At 42.8% G+C, this 18,654-nt stretch overlaps 2 protein-coding genes across 4 annotated transcripts in view; both read right to left on the reverse strand.

Annotated features, from left to right (window-relative positions):
* The window catches only part of LOC308103325 (uncharacterized protein), a 49,992-nt gene extending 38,955 nt beyond the window's left edge, over positions 1-11,037 (reverse strand). The window contains exons 1-7 of the mRNA XM_080453247.1: positions 10,951-11,037; positions 9,554-9,777; positions 8,234-9,509; positions 4,942-5,003; positions 4,192-4,310; positions 3,450-3,569; positions 46-218 (exon numbers count right to left, since the gene is read on the reverse strand). Of these exons, the coding sequence (XP_080309373.1) occupies positions 46-218; positions 3,450-3,569; positions 4,192-4,310; positions 4,942-5,003; positions 8,234-9,487 (1,728 nt within the window). The 5' untranslated portion in view covers positions 9,488-9,509; positions 9,554-9,777; positions 10,951-11,037. The remainder of the gene's footprint in view (positions 1-45; positions 219-3,449; positions 3,570-4,191; positions 4,311-4,941; positions 5,004-8,233; positions 9,510-9,553; positions 9,778-10,950) is intronic.
* A 1,603-nt stretch (positions 11,038-12,640) lies between these two features.
* LOC308103255 (uncharacterized protein) overlaps positions 12,641-18,654 on the reverse strand; it is a 42,251-nt gene continuing 36,237 nt past the window's right edge. For all 3 annotated transcript variants that reach the window (XM_080453163.1, XM_080453162.1, XM_080453161.1), the window contains 7 exons: positions 17,856-18,428; positions 16,787-17,011; positions 15,864-16,035; positions 15,006-15,212; positions 14,728-14,847; positions 13,879-14,009; positions 12,641-13,145 (listed from right to left, as the gene is read on the reverse strand). In XM_080453163.1, coding sequence (XP_080309289.1) covers positions 13,110-13,145; positions 13,879-14,009; positions 14,728-14,847; positions 15,006-15,212; positions 15,864-16,035; positions 16,787-17,011; positions 17,856-18,428 — 1,464 coding nt within the window. In that variant the 3' untranslated portion in view covers positions 12,641-13,109. The remainder of the gene's footprint in view (positions 13,146-13,878; positions 14,010-14,727; positions 14,848-15,005; positions 15,213-15,863; positions 16,036-16,786; positions 17,012-17,855; positions 18,429-18,654) is intronic.

Consider the following 18,654-nt stretch of genomic DNA (forward strand, 5'->3'; position numbering starts at 1 on the left):
GAAATTGCATAATGTAGCTTTAACAACAACGTCTATTAGACCCACTGTTTCATCAGCCTTGGAGCCTGGCTTAGTTATCTTGGACCCAGCCTTAGGCGTCATCTTGATAGGGGACTTGGCTGATGATGGTAGTTTGCTTCTGGCAGAGCAGTCATCACGTGTAGCAGATTTATCACGGGGACGTTTCAAGCTGTCACGAGAAGAACGTCCTGCAGCCGCTGATTGAGGCAGGAGAAACAAGGGAATAATTATTAAAAAGAAAGGAGACAGGATAGTCAGTTTTCTCATTATAACTCATACACACAAAATGACAACTAAAAAGATTAACATCCTGAGGTTCCAATTGTCTTAATCAAATGGGTGAACCGGTTCATAGATTCTACAGTAAGTTAAGTTACTGTGGAACAGGTCAATTTCTCTCTAGAGTATAATACACAAATAACCACTACATTTGTAGCCTTAAGTCTACTATATGAAGTTCAAGTTGTGGCAGCGTCTGTAGCGGGCAGGAGGATTATGCCCAAATATGGACATGCCCAATGTCAGCCCATTGGAGAGTGGGAGCCTATTTGACCTCTGCAATGACCCGGCCAATGCTGGGTCCTCTGATAATGACTACAACTGGTCAAATTAGGCCTGTCACTCACAATTATTACACAATGGTCTAAGTCTAATCACAATTATTTTGCATAATCGTCATAATGTTGAAAAGTGTTCAAACACTTTCAAATATAAAAAAGCAGAATTAGCAGATCTAGAAGCTATTTCTAAAGTATACAATTATTAAATATGTCGTAATGTAAATTATTTGTCACATCTGCCCTGTGCAATTCTTCATTACGAAGCCGAAAAGGCAAACAGAAATTGAATGTTCCAATGTTCAATGCCAAAAGCGGCACTATGTCACTTTAAGTATATAGCATATTATGTCCCACAAAATTATAAAGTTACATGTTTAAGCAATAACAATCATCCTTCCATAATGTATAGACTCAGGGGGGTCCCTACTAGGGGCTTGACTGTTATTACTATGTATAGGGGAGACAACGAGTTTCATCCTGGCATTTGCCAAGGCACCAAGGCAGAACTTGTAATCCTCTGCCAGAAAGTAATACGATACGATACGATACGATACAACTTTATTGTCAGCTCTCACTGAAATTTTCTTTGTGTCCATGACGTCACCGTTCAAGATACAGACAGGACATACACAATACATTACAGGACACACATCACAGAAGCAGACAGAAACAAGAACAATAGAACATATCCTCTTGGTTTACCGATTTTGGTTTAAAAGCAGAACAGACTGGTGTACAAAAGAGTTATTTAGCCTGTTTTTCTTATATTTTGGGACTCTAAACCGCCTCATGGAGGGCAACAGTTGATATTCATCATTTAAAACATGTAAGGGGTCAGAGGAGATGCTCTTCGCCAGTCTAAGCATGCTATTGATCTGGGCTTCTTTAAAGGAACGTGACACAACCTCAACTGGCCTACCAACAATTTTAGCGCAGATCTTAATTTGGCTATACAGTTTGTTCTTATATACCATTGATAGGCTGTTAAACCAGGCCGTGCTACAGTACAACATCACAGTTTGAACAACAGACGTATAGAAAAGAGACAAGATCTGACTGCTAGCACCAAACGATCTAAGTCGGCGTAGGGAGTACATACGCTGCTGTATCCTCTTACAAATATAATCAATATGAGATGACCATGATAAGGTGGCATCTATCATCACCCCCAGATATTTGTAAGATGGGACTTGTTCAATAGCTGAACCATGGATTGTCACCGGTGGTGTCTTATCACCGGGAGCAGGACCAAATATAATTTCCTCAGTTTTCTTAGTGTTGATAATCCGATTATTTTTGTCACACCATTCCACAAGCCGGTCAACGCTACACTGGTACTGTTTCGGGTCATCACTGTCAGTCATCAGAGCTATTAGTGTAGAATCATCTGAATATTTCAGAAGAAACTGATTTGACTCGCAGGTGTTACAGTCTGCCGTGTAAAGAGTAAACAGTACAGGTGAGCTAATGCAACCTTGGGGTGCACCAACTCTGGTCCTGATGGGAGAGGAGAGTGTCTTGTTTACCTTTACATACTGAATTCTGTCAGTGAGGAACTTAACACATTGGGTGCCAGCATTTTTTCATAACAACTTACGTTGGGTGCCAGCATTCTCCCCATTGACTGCGCTTAGCTGTTTAAAGCTCTAGACTCCACGAGGAGCAAATCCATGTAAAAAAAAACATCCATTCATGTTGCGCGATGACCCTGGCTACAGCCTGGAACGATAACATTTCACTCGCGAGTTACAATGGGGGGGGATCGCGCATCGCGCATGACCGGTTTTCCCCACCGGAAACAGATTCGGAGATATAGGTGTTTTAAAGAAGGAAATAGACAGGAAGTGGATGGGAGCCATGTTTTTGTTTTTCCGGTGATCTATCTGGCCTATCCTTCTCAAGATCACAATGGGTACTCCCAGAGCTGCTCTAGCCCCGCCCGTGTGGAGAAAAACGAAAAAAACAAAAAGACATATTTCACGGTCTGGACCGTGTTCGGCACCGGACCGCTACTCTGCGCAAACACGGTTCAGACCGTGTTTGGCACCCGATGTGTTAAGATAAAACTGAATAACAAAAGGATGAATGTGTAACTGAACCATTTTAGTGAGGAGCAAGTCCGGCTGTATTGTGTTGAAAGCAGAAGAAAAATCTAGGAAAAGTCCTCTAGCATAGGATTTTGGTTTGTCAAGATGTTTGGAGATGAAGTGAACCAGTGTGACAACTGCATCCTCTGTACTACGACCCTGCTTGTAAGCGAGTTGAAATGGATCCTGTGAGTTAAATATGGCATTGTTGAGATGATGAACCATAATTTTTTCCAGAGCTTTCATGATAACAGATGTGAGTGCTATTGGTCTATAATCATTGAGTTCTTTAGGGTTTGTCTTTTTTGGCAGTGGCTTTATGTGAGCAGTCAACCAAGCCTGTGGTATGGTATGTGGATTGTCAACAATGTGCTGAAAAATGGGCTGCCAGACAGGGGCCAATTCTGTGGCAAAATCCTTCAGAATAAGGGGGCTTATTAGGTCGGGACCAGGGGCTTTTTTTGCGTTTAAACGCTGAAATATGCGCCTGGTTTCCTCCTCACTGACAGTGATTCTATCCCCACTAGAGGGCACCAATGCATCATCTAGACCATCGTTTGCAGACTCAAAGCGAGAGAAAAAGCTGTTTAAATCAGCTTTTTCTTCGTAATGAAGTCAAAGACGTTGGCTGCCATGTTATTTGTGTCCAAAGTGTCCGTCCCAAACTACATAGTGATGCTTTAAATCGTTAATCGCAAGTATTTGTGTGACAATTAATGGTCAACTTAAATGCTGTAATCTCTGACAGCCCTAAGTACCCTAGAGAGAGGACAATGCTGACCTGGTGAGTGGTGGGCTCTTCTCTCAGGTCGATGGCTACTAGAGGACGACGACCCTCTGTTAGAGCGGTTGGGGCTGTGGATACTGCTGGGACGTGGATCCTTTCCACGGCCATGGTCTTCTGGGAGTGAATTAACATATTGGAAGATACACAATCTGTTAAGTGTCTATGATACATGTTGTTGCTGTCGGGCAGAAACCTCCTATCTCCTATATTCTAATTTGTTGTGTTTTTATCATAAATTAACGCCCTACTTGATCATACTACAGCGTCGCACAAAATCAAAAGTAGCAGATCCGCAAGCTCGAAGTGTGAAGCGACGAGTTCTGAGCTTGTTGCTATTTTTTTATTTGAATCCTGAAAAGTAACATATGAGGTGTCGTGTCCACCCGACAGAGACGATTTACGTCTTCAAAGGGTGAATAAATCAAGTGAAGAATTCACAGTGAGTTAAGTTAAGAATTCACAATAAAAATAGCACATCTATCTCGTGTCACATCGCGACTCGTGATAAGTGTCAAATTTAGTATATAAATAACGCTAATGGCCTCTCTGGTGTATTACAAAATGTATTTAAAAAAACAAGCTTTTCAATAATTCGATTAAACAAAAAAGTAATCAATAGAATAATTGCTAACAAGACAATTGATAATTGCAGCCCAAGGTAAGATAATAACTTCGTATAGCAGGACAGAGTATGATGTTCTTGCGCGTGCGTGCGTGTGTGTGCATGCTATGGTACCTCGTTTCAGTCGTTCCCTCTCTCTCTCCGTTCTCTCTCTCCTCGCTGAGACAGAGCGAGAGGGAGAACGCTCCTTGGGGGTTCGGCTGTCATCTTGACGCAGGGAGTGTGGTTCCCTCCTGCAGCGGTGAGGAGATGAAAGGGGGGTGAGAAGGAACGGAATCAAATATCCAATTCCGTAAAAGATAATGGTGACATGACACCGGAAACCAAAATTAACATAAAACAAAGAATGTTTTGTTGTTGTTAGTTTTATATACATTAAAAGTGCTAAAATAATGATTTGGAAACGCAAGTCAAACCGACCTTGGTACTTTGGGTTTCCACTCTGGGTACCACACACACACACACACACACACACACACACACACACACACACACACACACACACACACACACACACACACACACACACACACACACACACACACACACACACACACACGCACGCCACACGCACGCCACACGCACGCCACACGCGTTACAACTTCATAGGAAAACAAGTATTCCTAAAAATGTGTACAATGTAGGATAAGATGCGGCCTGCGCATTAAAAAAAACGTGTCAAAGCCCTGTTGAAATCATGTTCTTCCTCTCTTCTTTTTTTTCTTTACAGAACATTATTCTCATTCTCATATTTGCATTGGTGGAGTATTAAAGGTGCCAAACCACCTAAACAAAACTGAAATATCAAAATGCTGGTCTTTAACATAAATAAACAAAAATGTCAAGGCTTAATTGCCTCCTTACTTGTTGTGTAGGTTTCTGCAGGAATCAGTGTGTTTTGCACTCTTGACATGCTCACTCCAGCCCTGGAGAAAAACAAAGAGGAGAGAGATTATGTCAGGAGAGAAAAGTGGCAAACTATCATCAAAATATCTAGGAGCCGGTTATAATATATTACAGAAATCAAATTTGAAGATAGTGAGCACATTTAAACTTAGTAAGCATATTTAAAGTACTGTTTTGTGGCTATGTTAATACTGCCATGACTTACAGTAGGTTCACCAAACAACTTAGGTGATGTAAGCATGATAGCAATTTAGCAAATACAAAACCAATTAGTCTTCCATTTCAGGAAGGATGGAGAGCTGAAACGTGTCTGAAAAATTACCCATCACGTCTCAACATCATCAAGAACCCTCCAATTCAATTCTGTTGGCTGTCAGCTGTACATTACAACATACCGCCGGGGTGTGCTGGATAGTGCTGACAAAATAGCCCCAGAAGTTACACCAATACCAGAGTATTAATGTCCAACAAGCATATAAATCGTTCAAATAGAAATAAAGTACATGAGATCAAAGCCAAAGTTTAACCCATATTTCAAAAACGTGCAAAGAATGAGAAGTCCTTTTGCAACCACCCACATCTTCTGACTAATCCATAAGGAAAGTCTATTCCAGCAGTTAAGTACTTGGACGTGGCCTCCCAAGTACTTCGGTACTGCCGATCTGCAAGCTGACTGACTGGCTTCCCTTGAACTACCGCACAATAACCTGGACAACACTGGGTAACGACAAACACGCACAGTGCTAACATCTTTGTACTGATGTCAGCATAGCACTCACTGACACACTGGCCTCCAAGTACTCTGACAATGTGTGCTGATGATCTCCAACCCGATAAAGCACCACAGCATTGTCCGACACCATCGCCATAACCTGGACAATGCTGGGTACCGAGTATATAGACAGACAAGTGCAGTGCCAAGGTCATAGAACTGACATCATAGACTGGACTCCAAGTACTTTGTGCCTATATCGGCCGCACAAAACTATTCAACAGGCACGTGTTGTCTGCTTTGCAAGGTTTGGGTTTCAGAACGCACTACGCAGCATTGGCCAGGTTATTGGGTGAAACAGGCCCTGTATGCCTCTCACTCCCACTTCTACTCTCCCTCCCCTTTCCGTCTCTCCCTCTCTCTGTCTCTCATCATGACCATCTAAGCAGTCATCTCAGCTGAAACTGAACCCTTCGCTAAGCCCCACCCGCTCCACTCTGTGACTGGTGGTGCGAAGTTAGTCACACCCAGGCCTGGCAGCGCCTGGCAATCTCTGCTTCTCACCCATTGACTTGCATGTTAAATGATGGCTTTTCCCCTTAAAAATAATCGATCATTTCAGGAGCAAGAGCTTCAAAATCTCTTCTAAATCTAGTCAACAAGGCCTGCAGTAGGCTATGCACTGGACAAATGTGCATGACATTATTTCAATAAACTAAAAACATGGGAAATGTTAGAGGGAGTAATAGCCATGGATACACGACGGTCGACTGTCATGACCGTCATGGATGAACTTCAACCTGGTGTTTGCACTTTCTCCATTTATGGCCCGTACATCTACATAAACGTTAATATTTCAAATATAAAGTGCTTATCCCATGGCCATGGATGTTACATGTATATACGGGCTCTCAGAAGTACCTTAATCTGATCGGTGGCCAATTTCTCCATATGCTTTCAACTGAGTGACCCTATCGGTTGGTAGGTGTATTGCACTCCAATACATTATGAGAAAATGGCCACTGATCGGATTAAAATGCTTTTCATTGAACAATACAGAATATACGGGTACTTTTGAGGGTCCCGTGCATAATTGTAACATCCGTGGCCATGGGGTAAGCACTTTATATTTAAAATCTGAACGTTTACATAGATGTACGGACCGTAAATGGAGAAAGTGCAAACACCAGGTTGAAAGTGATCCTTGACTGTAACAGGAGTTTTCATGTACCGCAGGGACTGCAGTAGCAGTTAATAAATAGATGAACAAATGAATTAATATACTTTAACGTGCGGAATCCGAAACAGGCAGCGCTGTGATTCTGAATTTTGTTACGATTACGGTGATTAGTAGCCTATTATTGACACCACCTGAGCGAGTGAGTCGTGTAACTTTCCTGACGTTAAGCTGTGTATGTGTTCAACAACACAGCCATGAAGCCTTGCAGTTTAAGTGCAGATTTCAGCTTGGGAAAAGCAGCCTCCAACAGGGTTTGGGTACGTGGTTCATAGTTACCATTGCGTTATCGTGGTATTCCTATTCTTACCATTATGTTGCAAATGATTGTGTGTGTGCGGGCGAAATAACATTGACAGCTATGGCAGGTGACGAAAGCTTGCCAGACCTATGCTAGGCTAACAACGGTTGCTACGCTGGCATTAGACAATCGCTTTTGGGGTGGGGTTTAGCGAAGGGTCCATTCCCCCCACAGCAAAGGTCTCTCCTCCCCTCTCTCTCTCTTGCTGATCAAGCTCTGGTCAGATGTCACACACAATGTCGGCATCCCTCTCTCCCTCTCCATCTCTCTCTCCGTCTGATCCAGCTCTGATTTGATGTCACAAACAATATAAAGCGTTGCCTAACAATGCCGATTTGCACTGACACCGGGATCTCTGTGTCCATATTTAGGCATAAGCCGGGCAGACAAACACCGCTATAGACATCTTGAACTTGACCGCAGATCTCGCTGAAAGGGCTTGTCTGAGGTAAGACTGAAACCCTCGTAAATAAGTGAGTTGTGGTCCAGCAAGAGCACCGCTGCTCCAAGCAGCTCAAGCCAAACAGTTAAGCCCACAGATATTTTACAGTTAATGGGGAAAGAACTACCAGCCAGGCCCAGGGAGAGTTTTACCAGACAAAAAGGATGTTAAATATTACTACATAATATTCTCATATGCAATGCAAGCATAAAGAATATTTGGACTGAGAAATATCCTTGGCTCTTCCTCTCTACATTTTGGGCTTGTTTTTCCCCTCACCAGGCACTTGCTGGGTAAATTATCTAGTACTGTACAGTTAGTATCCAACATTCAAACCAATAGGAACTGGTACTAGCCACTGTTTGGCACGCTAGTTTGGAACCAGCAATAACAATTGGTTTCAAAGAAGGATGACACTGAGAAGAATGTCAATGACAAAGTGGACAACAACATATCGGACAACTGCCTAATAAAAAAAATAGAAATTAAATTCATAGCGTGCAGGTATTCCTTTAAGGAGACCCCTAGACACTGAGAGGATGACACGTTGGCACTCACCTTAGCCTGCTCAAAGTCTATCAGACACAGGGTGCAGGTATGAGGGTACACCTTTGGAGACTCTGCTGAGAAATCACATATCATGGAGGGAGTGGGTAACCTCTTGGTGCCGTCACGTGATTTTGAAAGAGAGGACAATGGAGCAGGACGTCTGGATGAGGTCGAGTAGTCGCTCCGTGTTTCAGATGAAGGGCTACGTTTGGGACAGTCCCTTCTGTAGTCTAGGTCTGGACGACGAGATCTGGGAGGCAGGGGAAATTCTGCTGCAGGTGACCGTTTGCTATTGAGAACTTCGCCGCTTGACCTGCGGTAATCTAGGTCTGGATGCCTATTTGTCTCAGCGGGCTGCGGACGAACGTGCCACCTTTCAGGCATGTCCATTGGTGGACAACGAGATACCATCTTTCTTTCACTAGATAGTGGCTCTCGTATGAAAGCCTCTCTGCTGCTGCTGACATCAGTAGCTAGACTTGAATGACCATAGTCAATGCATTTTCCTGCAGTCTGTGCAACACTGCGGAGACTGGACCCTTCCGGGGACTGCCAACGTTCCGAGCTTCTCTGGGAGCAGGAGGGAGGCGGCAGTGTTTCACGGGCGGCGCGTATAGCACTCTGAGAATATGAAGAGGAGGAGGAAGCTGCAATGTCATGATCATTTGATTTCCTGCTCAGCATGTCCTGAAGGATGTAGGGTAATTTATCGGGTGTTAGCTGATCCTCAGGGTACTGACTAAGAACCTCCATATCCTGGCTGGAGAGCCCAAAGCTAGCTAAGATACTCCCTGCACTTTCTGGGATACCCTGCCTATCCACACCTCGACTATGAGAGCCCCTAGTCTGAGGGGAAGGTGGTTCATAGACAGGGGCATGCGTCCAAGCCTGCGTACCCATCGCAGAGTGGCTATTCTGGGGCTGCTGGGTCACAGTGGAGGGAGAACTGGAAAACATTTGGCCAGGGTGTTGGTAGTTTGACCAATCCAGCCCTTGCTGGTGGCCCGGTTGGCTCTCAGAGAGAGGTTGCGGGGTGGAGCTATAGCCTCCAGATCCTGACCCATTCATACGGTCCAAGCCCATCTCTATGTCCATGGGCACCATGTCCATGTCCCTGGAGCCCATGTTAGGAGGGTACTGGAAGTGACTGTGCTGCTGCTGCTGCTGCTGTTGTTGATGTGCTTGCTCTTGGTGATGAAAAGGACCAGGCCTGTTGGAGAAAGGTTGTGGCGGCCCCTCTTGCTGGCTGTGGTGGTGATACATTGTGCTGGACTGATACTATGTCCTGCAGTTTGTTGCAGTGTTTAACCCCACCCCTGGCTCAGATACTGGCTCACCCCCACCAGCTGAATACTAAGATTCGGAATAGTGAGGTGAGAAGGGTGAGCTGCACCTGAGCTTCAATCTGGACCAAATGCAGAGCTGCCACTGCAGCAGCACCAGCTGCGGGTCCAAAGAGGTAATGGGCCCCTCCGGTGCCGGTGGTGGTGCCAAATGTTCTGCTCTGGTCCGAACGGAGGGGGTGAACAAGACTGTCTGATAGCACAGCAAAGCTGGGAGATGGAAAACAGAAATATAATATTAAAGGTGAAAAGGCTTTTCCTTTTCAGTTTGAAAATGATTTGAGATTAAGTCCTTGTCTGTACACCCCTTCACTAAAAGTTGTCACAGTCTTCCTGTGTGTGTGAATTACACAACAGCCGTTAGGCTACATCACAGAATAAATGCAGTGAGATTTGAGATCTCCTCCGTGTCCAATGGATCCACCGCCATGGTTGTCTTATAGGACGGGATAGCAAAGCAATGTTAGGCAACAGTGAATCAATGAGAAGCACTTTCATCTCCAGGTAGCCTAAATGGGCTTAACTGAGAAAAAACACACCTAGGCCTGACCCTGGGGACCAGCGACAATACTGGCACACTACACTTATGCTTCCAATGCACTACTTGATAGCGTACATTGAAGAGCACATAGTACTATATAAAGCGGCATGAAACCTTCTTAGGCCAATGTTTGTTTTCCTGTATATGAAAACTATAGAAGAGTAAATGTAAGCAATGCAGTTGCAGCTACTCAAATTAATAATGGAGGCGACCCCCATATCCGAGTGGTTAGAGCACATACCACATGGGCTCAAACGCCTGACAGCGACTGTCAGCGAGTCCCCGATTCGATTTCTGGCCGTAGGAAACCACAACCACACTCATAAGGCTAATGTTAACGCTAACATTACAATGGCTGCTGTGTGTGCGTTGGATCAAGACTATAGTCATAGGTGTATTTTATTGTCTTACGTATCATACCGTATGATACGTAAGACAATGCCAGAGTCAATAAAATACATCTATGATAGTCTTGGATCCAAGCCAAGGCTATAGATGTGCCTGTGTGTTCAAGTTAAAAACAAGCTTTCACGTCAAAGCGTCCACCGTCAACAATGCAATACATATATTTGTACTATATGTATTATAATACATAATAATCTATCTAAACAGTGGACTAGCTCCGTTTGGAACCTCAGTTATCTGCTAATAGCGGAGAGAGAGATTCCAAACGGAGTTAACAATGGACATGGATGCATTAAGATTCATGTCTGCAGGGCAACTTCTCTTCACTACTAAAGACCATTTTGTCCACTTTGTTACTTTATTCATCGCACACATTAACTGTGATTCCACAATCTCTCTAGCTTTAACTTTTATTCAACACAGATAAGTAATTTTACCTTTTTATCACGTATTGTTGTGGAACTCCTTGGAGTTATAGCTCTGATGTATGTTTACATATTTATTATCCTCCACGCAACCTCCGGTATCTGAGTCTGACGTAAGGCGCAGGCTGACTAATCAACAGCAGAATGAACAAAATCGTGTGCGCATGCGTGCGTACACACGCACGCACACACACACACACACACACACACACACATATATGATTGATTGATTGATTGATGTACTTTATTTAGTAAGACATGAGAACAACAGTACATGGAAGTACAAATTCACAATACAAGGTCAACTAAACTGGAAGACTCATTAAGCACTGAGCTTGTTTAAGATGAGATCCCCATGCACACAAATCATGATGAAATAATATATGTATGTATGTATATATGTATATGTATGTATATGTGTATATATGTATATATACATGTGTGTGAGTGTACGCACGCACGCGCACACGATTTTGTTCATTCTACTGTTGATTAGTAATATATATATATATATATATATATATATGAAAGAAAGGAACCTTCCCACTGCTTCTCTTAGGAAGGAACCGCATATATGCTATATATAGCACCTGATGAAGCCAACACGGCGAAACGCGTCGTGCGAATAAAGCTTAAAAAATGAAGCATTAACTGAGTCGGAGTCCATCGTCATTGGAGTGTGTGCGGTTCCTTCTAAGAGAAGCAGTGGGGTTCCTTTCTTTCTTATATGCATTATCTTGCCAAACCAGCACCTCTACCCTGGATGTGCACGAGAGCTACCTGATAGATATATATCTATCTATATCTATATATATATAATAACAGAAGGTGAGGAGCAACAGACAATGATCTTATTTTTACTAAGGCTATAGTGTAGTGAAGTGCATTTTAGCCTTCAAAACATGCTCAGTCAAGAGTAACACAACCTTGGTGGCGTATGAACTGACAACCTTGGGAACATCGGGAGAATGTCTTAACACAGTGAGACACCATGTTCGCTGTTCTAGTGTAGTGTTTGTAGTTATTTCAGTTTCGTTGTGGATGTTAGCCTTCAAAACATGCATAGGAGTCAGGAGTAGAACAATCTTGGTGGGGTTTCAACCAACAATCTTGGGATCATGTAGAGAACGTCTTACCACAGTGCTCGTTTCACCACAGTTTTCCTACTGCTTCAAGTGTTGTTATGGATTTTAATAAAAATATATATTTCTCTTTTCCCCTGATTCTTGATTCCCTGTCGACTTATGTTACCCGACCACAGAGTAGAGATGTCCTGACGTCATCAACCCCACGCTCCCTGGGTCACGGAAGTGTTTTTCCCATTCAAAATCCCTTGGATGTTTTTTAAATCGTGTCATATAAGTACTGTGCTTGAAAATATTCTGCTATTCTGTCAGGGAGGTGGATCTGTGTGATATAGCTAGTATCTTAATGAAATTGAGACATTCCTGTAGATGTCATTTTAAAAGTCTCTAAAACATAAAACATCATGTCATTATTGTCTCCGCCAGGCCGAAGGCATGGTGGGGAGTATGTTTTACCGTGTGTGTGTCCGTCTCAGCCAAGCTAACATTGGTCAAGCTTCACGTGACACGTGACAATATGTAATATAAATAGGTAAGACAGGATTAATCAGGAACAGTACTCGCCTGGCGGAGACCTGTGCTCCGAGGAGCACATTTTCTAGTTAGCTACTGAATAGCCCCAACAAATTAAAACATTAGCACAATAGAGCAATATTGCTAATGTGTGTATAAGTCAGCACCGTTGAAGGCCAAACGAGATTGACCAACTCCTACAACCAGTAAGAGATCACACACTCAACTCCAAATAATGACCATTTAATTACACTGGACTTTTCCGTATATATATATATTCACTCACACACACACACACACACACACACACAGTTATAAATCATTACAACACTAGAACCCATAAGTATTTGAAATGACTAAATAGAACATTTATTTAAAAAAAAAAATCTTCTTTAAAACAAATTCAACGTAAGGTTTTTCACCCATGACTAATCAAAGTACCACAAAAGAAAAAGGAAAAGTTAAAATATAACAATGTTTACCAACAAGACAATGTAGACCGTTGATGGGGACAAACATTGTTAAGGAGAGGAATGACTTGACTCTGTCATTCAGGTTCATATAAATGAATGTTCAGCTAGAGGTCGTCTTCCTGCTCTTGAGATATTTCTGTAAAAGAACAAAGAAAAACGAGAATCAAACATCAAATTACTTCACTAGCTCCAATTTATCTGTTCACTAAAGTTCCCACAATGTCCAGCAGAGGGCAGCAGCCTGTAGTTCTTAGAAGTTGTACATCTTGAAGGACTAAACCACTGGTCTGACATGTTTAGACCATCATCAACTACAACTCATGATATATATAGCTGACGTTCCTGCCCACCATTCCAAAGCATAGCGTTGTTTGTTTGCCAGGAACTTGGAAGCCATTATATTCTATTCAATACAGTATGAAAATCAACTTCAACCTCAAGATCATATAGGTAATTCCACCACAGTAACATTTCTATTACCTTTTTGTACCTTTTTTGTCAAAACTACATGACCGAGTTGTAGTTGAAAGTGCAGATTTGTTTGACAAGTACTGGCATATTTTATTAGCAAAATTCAAACACCCAAAATGGTTTGCAGTAATGTCAAGTACACCACCAGACATACAGTAATCCATTTACTATGTGCAGGTTCCTTAAAATAAAACGATACTAGCTTACAAAGCACTTCACAATGCTCATCAGGGGCATTCAGGGGTTCGGTGTCTTGCTAAAGGACACTTCAACACACAACCAGGAGGAGCCGGGTATCGAACCTGGAACCTTCCGATCTACCTCCTGAGCCACTATACCCCCCCCATCCCTACAATCTGCAACAGCATCATCTTGTGCTTTGTGCGTGTTGGTCCTACCTGCAGGTTGTCGTTGTGCTCCAGGCTCTTGCAGTGGTTCAGCTCTGACTCCTGTTCTCCACTGAAAAAGCTGTTGCACACTTGACAGAAGAAACCCGTTCTGGGAACCAGGAACTCCATACCAGCAGGGGCTGCATGCAAGCACAGACATGAACCCATTAAGACTGCGGACAAATACATATTTTGGAAAAAGTTTGAGAACTACTGATATTATAGCAACATAAGTTACAAAAAACTGTTGGGATTTAGAAAACATTTGTAGAATTCCCAGAAGCAAAGATTTGAGTTAAAAAAATCGCTTTAAAAAATATATATGTATTCCAAGATTTGCAAACATTTTCACGATTTTTCGAAAATAGCAGAGCTACAAGATCATATGAGCTTGTTTATCTGCTATTTTTGAATAGCCAAAGAAATCTAAAATGACAGAGACGCGTTCCCGGATTGAATGGGTTAAATAATCAAGGACAATAGAAATGTATAGAAACATACGTGAACAGAGAATATCAACCTATGACTGACTATGTAAATGAGCCTACAGCTGATGGCATGGAGAGAATCTCTCAAGGAGAAGATTGTGTGCACATCCCACGCCTGCAGTTAGGCCAGGTGCTGGACATCAAGGGAAGAATCAAGGAAAAGAAGAAGGAAGTCCGCACACTGTTCTCAAGCTCCAAGAAACTCACTTTTTATTTTTGCAACGTTTCGACCTTCTAGGTCTTCATCAGGCAAATATTTGCCTGATGAAGACCTAGAAGGTCGAAACGTTGCAAAAATAAAAAGTGAGTTTCTTGGAGCTTGAGAACAGTGTGCGGACTTCCTTCTTCTTTTCCACAGAGAGAATCTCACCATCAGCACTGTTATTAGGGTCAAAGGGAAGAGGGTCGTCAGCAGTGGCGGCTTGTATCTTCTGTTTTTTCTGCATAGGTTCTTCCTCCCTTCTCTTGTCTTCAGACATCAGGCGCTTCGCTGAAACAAAGAGAATGTCGGGTGTGTTCATATTTGTAGAGAGTAAAAATGAAATACTATGTCTAAAGACTGGCCAGGGACAACATGCTGTTGTTGGACGGTCTTGTTTTATGCGTTAACGTGTGCATAATTTCTAAACAACACCACATTCATCCTACCAGAGACAGAGGCAGCTGGCTTCTCTTTGTCCTCCTCATCCTCCATCTGCTCTACTTTCTCTGTCACCTCCTCCTCAGCCTGGCTGTGGCCGACTGGACCTTGGTTCTCCTGCTCTCCTCCTGCCGTAGGCGTCACACCGGAGGAGCACGCCTCCAAATCGGGGGTGGTGGCACCCTTAGGTGAGCTGGATGTCGGGAGGGAATCATCTGCCAGGGTGGAGTTAAAGACATCAACATGATTTAGGACTTTTCAGCAGATTTTGTATTTAGGTATTATCCCATTTAGACCGGGAACGCATCTGTGTCATTTTAAGATTTATTTGGCTATTAAAAAATAGCAGATCTACAAGCTCATAGATCTGCAAAAAAAATGAAAATGTGTGCATATTTTTGAATATATATGTTTTTAATGCGAACATTTGTATTAAAAAAAAATATTTAGAGATGCAGGGGGGGGGGGGGGGGGCAAATACATGTAATTTTGGGAGGTCCTTGACATGAAAGTTATAGAACAACTGATATAATAACTAATAATAATAACTGATAAAATATATTGTTCCAGGAACCCCCAGATCAAAGATTTGAGTTAAAAAATATCGGTTTTAAAAATATATATACATTCAAACATTTGCATACATTTTAACGATAAAAGCATTTATTTTTTGCAGATCTACAAGCTCGTAGCGTGGCACTCGGTGTCGCGCTATGAGCTTGTATATCTGCTATTTTTCAACAGCCACAGAAATCTAAAATGACACCAGATGGCGTTCCCGGTCTTAAAGGATTAAACTACAGTAAACATAAACCATCAAATTAAACCAGTTCGTAGATGTGCAGGAACAGAGGGGGCGGTGCTACCTGCTACAGGCAGAGACACAGGTGCATCCAGCTGGTCAGAGGAGCACATGGCCTGGGGGGGGGCAGGCGAGTGTGGGTGCTGCTCGGCTGTGACGACCGGGTCCAACGTTTGTGAATGGGTTTCTGACTTCTCTGGAGCGGCCGTTGCCAGGGTGACAGGCCCGGGTGAGGCCTAAGGAGGTTGGTGTCAAGTACAGGGTCGACATGTTAAAACAGAGAAAAAAAGGACAATGTCCCCGTCTGATTGAAATGAAGTGTCCACCTTGTTCACCGTTAGGACACCTGAGGCCGATTCTAAAAACACCTTCAAAATCCTGACCTAGCAACAAGAACCCCAAAAGGGGTTTCCCGTCTTGAAAGGCATAGTTACAAATAGGGGTTCCCGCCCTAAATGGGTTAAGACCGGGAAAGCATCCGTCTGTGTCATTTTAGATTTTAGCCTTGGCTATTCAAAAACAGCAGATATACAGGCAAGCTTGTACGTCTGCTATTTTTGAGTGTTTGAAAATGTTTTAATAATTTTTCATTACAAAATCGTTTGAGAACTGCTGATTTAGAAGGCATTTGTAGAATCTGCCTTCGGGTCTTAACTCATACCCTGCTAAAAACGTAAAAAATGTAATTATTTCCAATTACCAATACTGCCAAGAACGTAAAAAACGTAATTTTATTTTTTCAAAAAAAAAAAAAAAAAAAAATCAGCTTGACCCAAAGACCAAGGAGATATGATTTTTCGAAGATCTAGACTCCCATCCACTTCCCTGTTAACTTAAAAATTCTGTATCTCGGCTCCTGAGTTCTTTTTTTTTTTCAATGAAAAATCTCTGGCAGTGGGCAAACACGGCCATAAATAATTCAGGCAGTGAATGGAGTTAATGGGTTAACAGTTTTCCCATGCTGCACTCTGTGACAAACAGAATTACCTGAGGTGTGTCTTCTGGGACGGGCGTGGCCTCAGCCTCCGACTCACGTGGCGTTTCTGTGCTCTTCTCCTCCTCCACCGCCTCCGAGGTAACCGTGGAAACGGCAGCGGGGGCAGGAGGAGAGCCGGGGAGGTCGGACTCGTCTCCGTCTCCCACCTCGTCCACCGTCACAAAGTCGGCCATGTCGAACGGGAAGTCTTGGAACTGGTCCTCCTCTGGCTCCACCTGAGGATGATGGTGTTATAGCGAAATGGATGAGAACACAACAGGATAGAATACAACCGCTTTAAATTGACCTGAAGGATTATCGTTGTCTGGTAAACAAGGGCTGGGCAACATGACTTTCGCCTCGATTAGGATTAATGAACAATTATTTAAGAGAAAATTGTGAAAATAGCAGATCTACAAGCTCTGAGCTTGTAGATTGGCAATTTTTTTTTAAATACACAATTGAACAAAAGAGTATAATAAAGTGTTAAGTGGTTAATCAGACTAATTGATTTAGTCGCTTATAATGATATTGTACAGTTTGTTCATGTCGATTAGTTGATATATAAGGGGGAAAAAATAACTACATGAGCAAGACTAGTCTTGGTAAATGGTTCTAAATTAGCTCTGGTCCATAGCGTTAGAAGGACCAGAGCTAGTTCTAAATATAGTTTTTTCTACATATCTTTGGTTAATTGCCTAGCGGTGATAGACTTAAGTGTTTTTCACAGAGCTCACAATGTGCGGGAAAAAAGACGCCTACAAATCGAGGCAACCCACCAATACATTCAAATGACGAATGCATTGTAATTAGATTTCATGTAGATAGTCATTCCTCCCCCTTTGCTTGGACAAAATGATAACCGTCTATACCTGTGGAGTTATCCCACACAGACCAGAACATCAGGATCGGTGCTTTAGTCACATGAACTCACTGCTGGCTTAGGATCCAATCACATCAGATCCTTATTAACTCTGCCTCAGCTTTTCTAAGATCTGCCTCAGATAATAAATGCAAGTTAAATTAACTAGCAAATCTCTACTGAGGAAAAAAGCGAAACAGACCAACTATATCAAATACCTTGGGAAGTTCAAGATCATCAGGCTTGTTGGAAGAAACCTCTCCATCACCAGCAGCAGAGCTAGACGACTTGGTCTCCTTTGGTCCAGAGTTAATCTTGTCCAATCCCTCTGCTTCTGGGTTGCAGACTTGTGTGGGAGCAGCGTTGGAAAGCTCCTCTCCAACCTTAATATCCTGCTGGTCTTTACTCGGTTCTTTCCCAGCAGCTTCATCCTTGCTGCTGATCTTCTCATCTGTCTCGTGTCTCAGCTCGCCCTCCTTCAGCTTCTTGGCATCAAAGTAACGCCTGAGTTTTAATCTTCTTTGGTGTGTGTCTGTCTTCAAGTGCTGGTCTTTAGCATTAAGCATTACGCTGCATTCACAGAGATTACAGTGGAGACGAATGACCTTTCCAATAGAACTACGAACCTCCTCGACATATGCATCTTTGCCGCCGGTCTTTTCATCACCCTGTGCATTTTTGTTGTCCATTTTGTTACCACCTTTTTTTTTCGTCTTCTCTCCTGGGACAGATTTGTCATTGCCTCGAGGGGTGGAGTCTTCCTGGTCAGCAGTGGGCGCTGTGTGGCTGTCCTAGGAACAGAAAACAAGGACACATCAAGTTGAGCAACAGTTAAAATGAGACCAAATCCACAGGAGCCGCTGACATACGTAACTAAAATGAGTTAACAAGTGCAGTTGATTTCTGTGTCAAAATTGATATCAGTTTGAAACACTTTTACTGGTTAGAATCATGTATCTTATTGTTAATAAAGTATGTGTAAGAAAAGGCTCGTTAAGCAACTGGCTGATTGGCCGT

The sequence above is a fragment of the Gymnoscopelus braueri genome, assembly GCF_963280865.1.
Source record: "Gymnoscopelus braueri genome assembly, chromosome: 2".
In the NCBI taxonomy this organism is placed as follows: Eukaryota; Metazoa; Chordata; class Actinopteri; order Myctophiformes; family Myctophidae; genus Gymnoscopelus; species Gymnoscopelus braueri.